General features: G+C 37.5%; 2 protein-coding genes across 10 annotated transcripts in view; one reads left to right on the forward strand and one right to left on the reverse strand.

Moving 5' to 3' along the window:
- Positions 1-13,026, forward strand: part of LOC137616392 (defense protein l(2)34Fc-like) — a 1,552,671-nt gene that overhangs the window by 719,753 nt on the left and 819,892 nt on the right. For all 9 annotated transcript variants that reach the window (XR_011039414.1, XR_011039413.1, XR_011039415.1 and 6 more), the window contains one exon: positions 10,668-10,697. Coding sequence is in view for 3 of the 9 variants with exons in the window: in XM_068346094.1 (XP_068202195.1) it covers positions 10,668-10,697 (30 nt within the window). In the remaining 6 variants the exon portion in view is untranslated. The remainder of the gene's footprint in view (positions 1-10,667; positions 10,698-13,026) is intronic.
- The window catches only part of LOC137616391 (nuclear factor interleukin-3-regulated protein-like), a 177,042-nt gene that overhangs the window by 115,536 nt on the left and 48,480 nt on the right, over positions 1-13,026 (reverse strand). The gene's annotated exons all lie outside the window — the stretch shown is intronic.

Here is a 13,026-nt window from a genome sequence, read left to right on the forward strand (position 1 = left end):
TCTCTCTCTCTCTCTCTCTCTCTCTCTCTCTCTCTCTCTCATGCAAAATTGCATTGGTTAAAAGTAAAATCCTTTGGTTACAAGTATGCTACAAGTGTTTTGATGATTTCTGAGAAAGCTTTTGGCTCCTAAATGCAATAAACAACCATTTTATGTTAAATATCAAAATTTGCTTCAGCCGTATCAAAACAACCATGTTGTAAGCTCTGCTAGAGGCCCGAGAATAACTTCGGTCTGGAATGATACTGTATTTATATTACTAAAAAAAACTTTTAGTAGTTCCTTCTTTCTCATATTTGATTAAGCAAATGATGTTGTTCATCTTGTTAATTTTTAAAAATTAACCTTTCACTGAAAAAAATAAATAACATGTTTTTTAATATATATCGAATATATTGTATATTCTGTCTTCTGTCACCTGAAATCGTGTAATCTTTTTATTTTTACATTCTGCCTCTGAATGTATATTAACACGTGAGAGAATAAATCTTAAGTAAATTTGCAGGAACGTACTGCAGAGTTGACAGTATTATTGGAATTGTTCTAATGTATCCTTGATATGGGGCGCATCTGATATCGAAGTCTTTTCGTTGTACAGGGTCAACAAGATTTGAATTCTTCACAGTGAGTGTGCCACGAAAATGTTAAGTCACATTAGTACCATTAATGCGGTCTATTCTCCTGGTACATTTCCAGTGAGTAAATGTCCATCTTATGCGATTCAAAGGCAGGCAGTCTCATACAGTCTGAAATGCTTGCGATTTCTCAGGAGTGTATCTCCTTACAATCCGCAGTGTGTTGGAGGGGCGTTCCCCGCGGGTTGCATCATGCAACCCTTTGGACCCCTTTTAGTCCGATAGAAGGCGGGGACAAATGCTGCAGAAGTTTGGCCTATATTGTCTCCCCAGCCAAGCTACATCTACTTAGGAACCTTTATCTTCTGATCAAACTGTTGAATCATTTTATGATTGATGTGTCCGCGCTTAATTTTTCTAATATGGCAGCTGTTTCTCGGTTCTTTATCAGATATTAACATGCATACCGACAAAGTTTAGAAGTGTGTGAAAAAAAAATCGCTGTATATCAAGTAAAGGTTCTTTTAGTTAAGTAGATATGGGTTCCTACAAGTGTGCGAAATTCTGATGGAAATCTCAGTATTGGTGTTCTTGGCTGCATGCGGATATCATCTTCATGATATTATTTACTCACGTAAGCATTTTCTTTATATCTATTCAATAGAGAAATGATGCATGGTTCATGGTTATAGACTGAAACCTGAACTACAGATTGCTATTAGAACAATAAAACTTTCGGGGCCTGTTCTTTTCCCCCATCCTAAGTATTTAACTACGAAAATTAATCTCACCTTGGTCACTACTTACATGTAACTGTTAACAAGAAAGTCCTATATTATAATTTGTACTATAACAGTATACGGTATTCATACACACATTATATTAAGATTCTTGAGCACTCTCAGACACCCACGCATAACATGTGACTTGGTGGAAAACTGCAATTCTCTTCCCTTATGGAGTTCTTATGTGCAGTCTCAACAGATCTACTCCTTTTCAGAATTTGTCTCGGTACCTTTTACTTATTTTCCATGAGTGGACCTGAACCGTTAGGATTAATGGGGCTTTTGCAACATAAGTGACATGGCGTTGAATAATGAGATTTTCGTATTTTTGCTGCCTTATGGAATACATATCTTGATATCGTGATGCATAAACAGTAGTTGTGTATCTTAAACGTAATGAATGAAAGAAATCTGATTATTATTTTGATAACTTTTTTAACGCTGGAAATAGAAACCCGTATTTTATGGTGAAATTAAGATATGGATGTGGTTTATTAAAAAGTTTTCAAGGGTATTTAGATTTGTTATTAGATTTATCATGTCCAGTAATATTACGATAAGAGTATTCTTATTAATCATTGTCAAATTATATCATTTGCTTTTCATTGATTTACGTTTACTAGTTATTATTTGTATTCTTACAAGTTTGTATCTGTTCAAGCGGAATCAGTTTTTATTCCAACGGAAATAAAGTGTCCTATCATTTGCTCTTTTCTACACCTTTCCCTCTTTCTTTGTGAGCATCTCATAACCTTCTTTAATATTCACTAATTACTTTCTTATTGGTAAACATCGTTTATCAAGCAAATGTTAGACTTTGGTTAGATAGGTTTGGTATTTAAATTTAGAATAGTCTCTGATCGTGATTCGCTTATCTCAATATCCTCGAGCTACATGGCTGTTTTTTTCATAACCTAAATACCTGTGATTTTTTCGTCTATTATCTTTTTTCTTACCTTTAATCTTACGGCTTATCTTTTTTTTTTTCTTATTGGCGTCAGACTTTGTTTATGGCTTTATTCTGTTGTTGTTCTCGGGGTTTACATCTCGTTTGAACATTGTCCATGCCGTGATAGTGTAATGTTATCTTGTGTGTCTAAAGGATATTTTTCTGTTCATACCAAGTTCTCTATGATTTATTCAATTTTCATTTAATGAAGCATTTTCAAGGTATTTATACCCATCTGTTGGGTATGTTTAAACCTGTTTCAAAATACCGCAAATTCTCTCTACTTATTTTATATTTCCATTATAAATTCAATATAAAAAGAAATTATCTTATAAGTGGTTATATAATGATACCAATGATAAGATAAGAATTATCCGTTTACCTTACAAAACTGGTGAATGTAATCTGAGGTTGCTAGACTCGCAACTTTCTTATCATTTTTATCTCCAATAATTTTTCTACTCTCATAAAGTTAGATCTGGGTCATGTTCTCTTGGCAAGAGGAAACAATGACAAATTATCAATAACTATTTACTCACACACAATATTAATCTCCGGCTTATTAAACCTTGAAAGTTTATGATATCCCTCGATGCAATCTTGTTAAATCTCTAAAGCCACTAAATTCTTTGACCTGGAAATTGTTTCAACAGATACTCTGAAGATATCAGGCCAGTATCCTACCTGATCTTACCTACACACATACACACACATACATATATATATATATATATATATATATATATATATATACATATATATACATGTGTATATTTATTATACATACACATGTGTATATATATATATCATACATACACATGTATATATATATATATATATATATATATATATATATATAATATATACGCTTTCATATGGTATGACAAGATTATTAATTCATTTAAATTTTCATTCTTGGCCCCAGATATCTATGATTTTGCTTTTTATATGAATGATGAGTCTGCCATTCCCTTTAGTAGGAAAAAATTGCAGTCTTAGTTCTACCAATTCGACCATATCAAATTCGAATTAATGTGTCTCCTGTAGGTAAAATAGATCCGTGCGGTTATTCCTAGTTACCTAAAAAAAGTCAAGGCATGGCTACTGATGTTCCCACAGAAATCTTCACTTTATACCCTGAAGTAGCTCGTGTCTTTCGTAAAATCTTCAGCATAAGTATTGCTTTCATTTATTTCCATAAAGGTGTATTGTACCGCATGTATTTCATACACGCTCGTACACACTAATGGTATTGCTTTATCGTTATCTCTCGCTCTCCCCTACACTGATAATATAAACCTGTTTAAGCTTGCTATCTCATGTTTTGTACTGTTTGAATTTTGTTTCGTTTTTATTCGCAACTATTTTTATATAAGCTCATTGTCTTGTTAAAGAAACTGAGTTGTATTCTCCCTGCCTCTCATTTACAACCTAAGAGATACTTTGCTACATTATTGACCATAGGAGTGACTACTCCACACCGTCTTTTTCGCTCACCCATTAGCCCTACACTTGTTACAATGCTTCCCACTGAACTTCACTCTTCGACACATACCACCTGAATGAAACTGCTGCCCTTCGCCAGCAGAGAAGCGTTCATCTGTTTCTAGGACACCGAAGTTAAGTTTTGCATCAAGGGTGTGACTTGCTTAAGCAGCAAAACAGACTATCTCCTTGCAGCGATCCCCGATGGCACATTCCCAGAAATCTCTGATTGGCTTTGCAACCTAGGAGATGCCCCAATGAAATATGACTCCCTCAAAAAATACCTCCTGGAGCACTAACCATTGCTAGCCGCCTGTATAGGCATGTATAACCAAGCTCTTTCAGTCTCTCAATAGCCGTTGGGGGACCAAAAGGCTTTGTTTGCAGAAATGAACAGTACAGCTTGCTTGCAACCTGCTGCAGATGGCTCTCCTCGGGAGGTGAACATACTTCGTGCACTTTGGGTATGACGCCTCCCCAAACCTGTATGCGCTGCCATTCCCGATGTCAATACCTTGCCCATGAAGGACCTGGTGACCAAAGTCGACGCCCTTATGGAGAGCCATTCCATCACCTTTAAGACCCCCATCAACGCCTCCACTCCTGACAAAGAGGACAACCACTCAGCACCTATCGAGGCCTATGCGAATGCGGTAAGACACAGACCCCTTCCCTGTGACATGCCGAAGCGACGACAAAGCCACCCACCACCTACATATGCCACCACTTGGTGACGCCCTAACCAACGGCCTCTCCTGCCACTTACTGAGGCCCATCAGCTGCATTTCTGATACTACCACTCCAGATTCGGGGGTGCTGCGAACAAATGTGTGGACAATTGTCAGTGGCTAAAAAACATGTAAGTAGGCCATTGCTTGTAATCAGCCCTCCCCTGCTACTGATCTTTTCTTTTTACATGATGCAGGTACAGGTGTGTGGTTTTTGGTAGACACTGGTGCTTGCCATTCCCTTCTACCAGTGTCATTCTCCAGGACACGACGTAGTCATTCTAAGCCTTCTGACGTCCGGCTAGTAGCTGCCAGCGGATCTAAGATCCCCACCCATCAGTAAGAGATAATCACATTATCATTTAGGATGACCAAGTACCATTGGAAATTCCTTATTGCTTACATAATGTAGGAACTTCTCGATACAGATTTCCTCACACATTTTCTGGTTGATGTGGGGCATCGATGATTAGTCAACGCAGACTCTTATTCATTGACACCTCTTCAACCCCACCCCCTCCGACCTCTCACTCCACATCAACGCACCCACGGAGGCCTACGCCCACTTCCTCATGTAGTACCTGGAAGTCATTCATACTGAATTTCGCCAAATTTCCATGGTTCCTGCCAAGCATGGTATTTATCACCATATTAAGACAACTGGGCCCCCCAGTATTTGCCAGATTCAGGTGTCTTGCCCTGTATCATTTGGCAGCCACTAAAAAAACGTTTGCTAAAATGGAAGAAATGGGTCTTTACCGAAAGGTCTCAAGCCCATGGTTGTCAACCTTACACATTGTTCTGGAGAAAGATGACTCCCTGCACCCTTGTGGGGATTATGGACATGTGAACATGCAGACAGAACTGGATCACTACCCCGTCCCAAACATCACCAACGTTACCTCCTACTCGCTCAAAACAAAGGTTTTCTCCACGCTCTACCTCTTGAAGGGGTATTATCAGTTACCCTTAAACCCAGAAGACAGCCCACCCCCTTTGGTATCTGCACCTTCTATTGCTTCTGTTTTGGCCTTCATAGTGCTGGGGCCACTTTTCAATGTCGCATGGATAACATCTTAGGGGACCATCCCTTCTGCGTATGTTACATAGATGACATACTTGTGTCCTTTTCCTCCAAAGAGGAATACCTCCGTCACCTATGCATCATTCTCGACCGCCTACAGCAGAACAGTTTTGTGGTTGGGTATGACAAGTGTACCTTTGGCGCCAACAAAGTATCCTTAAGGCACTGCATCACTCCTGAAAGTGTCCACCCCCTCCCTGAGAAGGTAGCAGCCATTCATAATTTCCCCACCCCCTCGACCATCAAAGCAAGACTGGGTCTCCATTGATTGCCTAAAACTTGCCTATCTGCTGTAAGGTGACCTGCCTACAGTGCACCTCTCAAGAGCAGGGCTTCCTATTTCACATGTATGTCTTTTTAGGGGGCTGTCCATGTGCTGCACGTGTTTTATACACACTTGTACATTATGATGGTATTTTGTTTTTTATCTTTCTCCCTGCACTGTTGATATGAACCTGCTTAATTTTGTTATCTCACGTTTTGTACTGTTTGAACTTTGTGTCAATCTTACTCTCCACCATCTATATATAAGCTTGTTGTCTTGTTGAACAAACTCGGTTACATTCACCTCGCCTCTGCTAGAACCTAACAGATACGTTGCTACAATATATTGTGCCTCAAATGATTATGAACTACTAATTATAATGTTCGATTTTTTTTTTTTTTTTTTTTTTTTAGAATATCCATGTTTCCTTTTGCTTCCGTGATTTGAACGTCCTACATATCATTATATTTAATATATACGTAATATACTGTCATTGCTTATAACAATAATTTTATACCGTTCTTGTAAAAGTAGTTTTGAAAGAATTTAGCAATGACTAAATAATGATAATATATGTCACTTTGATTATGATAATATACCATGAAAGTTTTGTTAATTTCCCCCTATTTTATTATATGGTTTAGCAGAATTTTTGTTATTGTTTATCAATATGTCTTGATTTTCCTGGAAACCTTAGAGTTCAACTAAGGTCTTTCATAAAATAAGAACATGAGACCATGTAATTCCTTCGTAGCATTATTTTTTTCTTATTATATATTGCACTTTTTAGCTTCATTTATCATTTTCTTATTCGTATTTTATTTGTTTCTGAAGGTATGACATTGATTAAAAAAAACTCTGCACACCCTCCTTGGGGTTAGAATGTCACGTTTACCAAATTTTTGGCACTGAATAAAGCCCTTATTTACACCAGTGTCGGACGCACTCTAAAGCCTAATGTTTATAATTTAATTTTCAAAATTGATTTCTAGAGCTTATTATTCATGTAAGTAACCTCTTTATCCTGATTTGAGTAGTATCTCTACCAAGCATATATATCTGTCTATTGCGCAATTAATTTTGTCGGATTGTATAACATGTTTGTTTGGTCTTATCAAGCACACTTCTTATGAAGCATAATGCTGCTTGATTTGGATTCAGACCACATCCCGTCCGCATTAGCACGGTATGATGTAACCGTCTCTCTCTCTCTCTCTCTCTCTCTCTCTCTCTCTCTCTCTCTCTCTCAGTATAATAACAAAGTTTGGATTAAGATCCATGTAGCTAATAATCTTATCGTTTGGAGGAGTAATAAATAACATCTTGAAACAACACTGAAGAAATAAGAAATATCAAAAGGTCAAATGATTCAGGAACGTTCTATATTTAGCATCCTAAGCACGGGGCACATACATTATATATATAGTTATGGCAACAGTTTGGCAGCTGTTAGCCTTAACGGCTCGTTAAGTAACCCCCCTTTATTTCTTGTACATGTGAGGTTACATGTGCTTGAAGGAAGGAAACACTTCAGAGATGTCCCGAGGAACCTAGCATCGGAGGGTGCTCCACAATCCCCCTTCTTGGCGAATCATGTTAGCCAGATGGAGGTCATACTGGGTACGAAAAAGAGAGGAAGAATCAGAAAATGGCGCATAATAAACATTACATGTTTTCCTTTGACTTCTTTCGTACACATCCAGACACATATGTACATATGTATATGTACACATGTATATATACACATATGTATGTGTATATATATGAATGAATATACGTAGATACAGTGTGATTGCATCTAACATTCACTTGCTGCTATGTGCTTGCTACTGTATGTTAGCCTCGAAATCCTCTTGCCAAGATAAAGTTAGCTGGCATGGAGCAAGTAAGATACAGTGGATGGTTGTTCTTTTGAGATACAAGGCTCATTGCCCCGATAATGTGCTCCTCCTCAATGCTGTTTCGTGAATATCCCTTTGGTCTTTGCTTTCAACAAGCAGCTGCATTCCGTACCGGGCTTTGGGTCTACATTTTTCAACGGCCTCTGTTACGTCTGTCCTTAATTCGCTCTGGCTTAATGCCTTGTCCTACTTAGCAGAGGTCTCAGTTTGAGCGGGTCGGTGGAGCGAACGTCCATGCGTTTGTTTGTTGGCATGTGTGCTTGCACCCAGACAACCTCCTTCTTGGCAACACTGCAGCAAACACCCCAAAAGAAGGAGGTTATGTAAGCTGCAAGCGTTGTTGCCACATCTCCCTCCCTCCTCGTCCATGTTACCCCAACATAGATTTCATTCCCTCTCCTATTAGATTTTGGGAGTGTGGCTGCGGGGTAGGAGTGGGGCGTCGGGAGTTGGAAGGGGAGGGGTTGTATGTGTTGTTGCGATGAAGGGGGGAAATGACGAGATTTGCAAGAGAGCGAGAATTGAGAAGAGGAAGCTAACAACGGCGAGCTATCATTAATTTTGAAGGAGACGAAGGTGTAGCCAGAATAATTCGCTCGCTTGGCTTTGTTTGTGGGGCTGCCATTTTCTCGCAGAACAATTAGAGAGGAACCTGATGATTGAGTTTCCGCAGTACGAAGTAGGGATGTTTTGGAGCTGTCAGGAGATCCGTAATATTAGGCAGTATCAAAAGACACGTGTCCTCAGCTCATGACGTTTATTGTATTCTCCAGTTATTTCGGATTATCTTATTGCTAATACGAGAGTATTAGAATGGCTATAGTCATCACTCCTTATTCCCTTAACCCTGAACTACCGATTCATATCACGTTTCTTTCAACTTGGGTTCTAGCAGCATGCGCTGCGTTTGAAATCAGTCTGCTTACATACGCGCGACTCCTGCATACGGAAGAGACTGTGATGAAGTTACATGACACTTGGTTAAAAGAGCCATTTCGTATTATTATTATTATTATTATTATTATTATTTTACTACTACTACTACTACTACCATTTGCTAAGCTACAAACCTAGTTGAAAAAGCAGGGTGCTATATGCCTAAGGGCCCCAAGAGGGAAAATAGCCCAGCGAGGAAAGGAAAAATAAAGGACAGAAACATTGAAATAAATATTTTCTATATAAATTATAAAAACTTTAACAAAACAAGAAAAAGAGAAATTGGATAGAATAGTGTGCCCGGGTGTACCCTCAAACAACAGAACACTATAACCCAAGACAGTGGAAGACCATGGTATTGAGGCTATGGCACTACCCAAGACAAGAGAACAATGGTTTGGTTTTGGAGTATCCTTCTCCTAGAAGAGCTATTTATTATTATTTTATTCAGCAAGCAAAAGTGAATTAACAAGTACTTATGTACTATTTTGTTTAAACAGATGTTTTATTTGAATAGCTTGTGAACCAAATTCAATAGTAGTTGTTAATGCGTGGTTGAATAAAAACTGTATGACTAATCTAACATTTTGGCGAGGCTTTCATCGATGTGAACGTAAGGAGAAGGATTTTTTTTTTTAATCATAGTACATTTTGTTCGAAAAAAAGGTGAACTTTATTTTCTGTCTATGAACTACAGCTAGTTTGTATGGGAAACTCTCTGAAGAATAAAACCAACTTTTGTAGTCCTATATTGTGCATAGGTCTATCTTTTGTAGAAATATTATACAATTATGTACTGCTAATATTGAATACCTCAGTGGTCATTTAAGATTTTGACATGTGATTTGCCTCTTGACGTTGAACTAATGTAGCGCAATTTATACATTTGGACAACATATATGTCTATTGTGTCATTAGAATTCTACCCATAGCTTATTTACACAATAAATCAATTAATCATCCAAAATTGAGGTAACTTAAAAATTCGTCCAACCAATTCCTTCTTAGGTCAGAATATGCTCTATGCTAAAGCAGAGATGTGCATGAATTTTCCTCATTCTTGGCTATTTCACTGTCAGAAAAATTTTCATAGACATTTTATTAGTTTTGTTTTATATGTGTGTGTATATATATATATATATATATATATATGTGTGTGTTTGTGTGTGTGTGTGTATGTATATATATAATGTGGCTATCGATGATAAAAAATATTTTGGTGGTTAGGTGGGACATAGAAAACGACGTTAAAAAGGAAGTCTAATAAGAACTTTTTGACGAAATCTGGTGTTGTTGCTTTTGACAATTTTGTATTTTTGATAATAATGGTGGTAATGAGATCCTTTTTCATAATTTTATTAACACATATTACTTTTATTTGAACATTTTACCAATAGTAAAAGATGGAAAAATCTCACAAAGTTTTAAACTAATTTGAAAGAAATGCCACCAAATCTCTTCATGAAACTATTGTACAGTATCAGCATATGCTATTGCAGGTAACATTTTGCAAAATATTCTTGAGATGAAAAAATACGACAGAGAAACACCTTTAAAGTCCCAGTGTAAAGTAGATTGCGCGTTCAGGGATTGGCAATCGAGATTAGCAAATACAGTTGCACACTCTGAGTTGGTGTCGGTGTAAGTCAGCAAGAAGTCAAGGTTAAAAACAAGACGCCGCAACATAATGACTCGACCTCTACTTTAGCAGTATCTGCTGACCTTCATAGCAGCGAAAGTTTCAGAGGGCCCTTGCACAGGAGGTAATACAAGGCAGACGAGAGAGAGAGAGAGAGAGAGAGAGAGAGAGAGAGAGAGAGAGAGTGCTCTTGAAATATGGTCATACCAAAGATAATTCATTTGAAGACATATAAATGGTTGATATCATATCTAAGTCTTATGTCTTTGTATACACACTTCTTTATTACCATTGTTTATTGAACTTTTCTTTTATTTCAGGGTAAATCAGAGATGAAAGGAGCCTGCACGGTAAGTAAATATTATTTTTGAGGCAGTTACTCTTCAATTACTATGAAAAATCAAATTCCCCCATCATTGTTATTACTAGTGTTTTTTTCGTGGGTGGGGCTAATTGAAGCAGCAGTGTGCATTGTCACAGGTGTTCATTAAATCATGTGTTCACAACCAGCTATTTACATTCTATGGTTGGGTTACAATGACAAAGGTGAATTTTTTCCCCCCTACGATTTCACCACAGAAATAGCATTTCTTTGACCTTGCGAGGGGGTGTATCAAACTTGAACTGGGAGCACTGGAGATTTTCAAGGTGACAGGTATGAAATTATCCCTTCAGTTGCTGCTTTAATTACATATTACTCAATAGGTAACTTTTATATATCTTGCAATGAGATATAATGTAAAGTTGCGTTAAAACTTCGTATATCTTAATAGGAAAATATAGGTTCTCCTACAGAAAACGAACAAAAAGGACCACAAAATGAATAATATTGTGGATATACATACACCATTATTCTGTATGATAGAATTTACATTTACTTTATCCCTTAGTGGAACTGTTCTCTTTATTTTGAGAAAAGTGGGTTTGACTTACATCTATGTATATTTTTTTTTTCTAAAAACTATTTTTGCTAGTTGATTAGGTTTCTTAGATTTTTTTACTAACCAGTTTTATTTTGTGTAAGTATTTAGTTTTGTAAATTAATGTAACTGCTTGCTAGTTGTTTTATTTTTTTTTTCCGTGTGACTTCTAACTACATATGTATTCAAATTTTAAGTTTGCTTCATTTTACATCGTTTAATGGGTTGAAATATTGATTTTCTTTTATTATTTATTCTCTTATCTTGGAAAATTGTCACATGCAACAAATTAACGAGTAACGGGATTTCATTTCGTAATCACAGAAATTACTTGGAGTTGAATAACATGGAAGGTAACAGAAAATGTCTATCAGTAATTTATCGATTTTAACTATCTCAAAAGTATGAAACATGCATACTTAATATTTCCAGTATTATTGCTACAGAGTATATCATCGGTTGCCGGATATGGAAGCTATAGACTAAAAATCCGATGTAACGCCAATGTCACCTGCCCTTGACAACTGAACGAACGGATCTAGTCCATAAGGTAATAAGAGCGATAAAAAATACCGCTCACCATCATTGCCTCGCATTGCAAATGAAGACCACACGTCTCTTCAGCGAATGAGATCATGTCTCATGCTAACATTTGATATGGGATTAACCTTGGCGTGATACTTCCAACATCATACCAGAATTTTAGGGTCAGACGGCGTAAATATCTCGTCTCCTGAAGTGCTTCAAGGTTATTAACTTTCCTTATTTACTTATCAGTTTACGATTACTAGAATTATTGAATGAATGCTAAATATGAGAGAGAGAGAGAGAGAGAGAGAGAGAGAGAGAGAGAGAGAGAGAGAGAGAGAGATAATTTCAATAACATTCAGTCAGTCAGGGCAAGTAGATTACAACGGCTGCAACTCGTGTGGGCACACCCTTGGGATGGCCAAAGTATAGAAAACGGGTCATGGTTGCGTTGTGTGTGAAGTCGAGACCCGGGTGTGATGATGATGACGTAAGGCCGCGGCAGCAACAGACCGAGGTGAACCTGAAGTCTGGCCGGAGTTACATTAGTTAAGGGTCAGTCTCTGGATTTTTTTTTTTTTTTTGGGGGGGGGGGTGTGCAGGTCATTGCTAGAAAGGGAGGTAAACAAGGGGTCAGATAAGGTAGCGCCAAGGTCTGCTTGAGTAAATGAAACTGATCCAAATATGTTAGCTGATATAAGTGTAGGGGTTGAGGGGGGGGGGGGTTGATTTGGGAGGTTGAATCAGTTTTGTTGCTGCAATTCAATTTTAACGGTCTACCCTTTTACTCAAATGTTTGGTAACACATTATTTTTCGTTCGTAAGATATTCCAATTATATATATCATGCTTTCAGTAGTAGCATGAGAAAGAAACACTTTTGAGAATTTATTAACTGCGTATAACTATGTCGATAATATGCCCATCTCACTTACGCAGTAGCCTTCTTGTTGCCATGTGTATGTGAGATCATTTATTCCCCCCCCCCCTCTTTTTATTAGTATGATTTTGAAGAGGCGTCGTCATCCCCCTTGAAGGTTTGTTTATCATTTTTCGACTGGGGCTAAAGTGTGCCAAGACTTGCGTCAGTTTTTGGACAGTCAGAGAAATTGCATCCATCCATTTTTTTTTCAAGTCGGCCGTGCGGTGTTTATCTTGTTTATGCTGCACATCCTCATTTAATGATTTTATGCCACAGTTAAGTTTTGTCTCTTGTTATAACCGTGTTTCTC

Source organism: Palaemon carinicauda, chromosome 22, assembly GCF_036898095.1.
Source record: "Palaemon carinicauda isolate YSFRI2023 chromosome 22, ASM3689809v2, whole genome shotgun sequence".
In the NCBI taxonomy this organism is placed as follows: domain Eukaryota; kingdom Metazoa; phylum Arthropoda; class Malacostraca; order Decapoda; family Palaemonidae; genus Palaemon; species Palaemon carinicauda.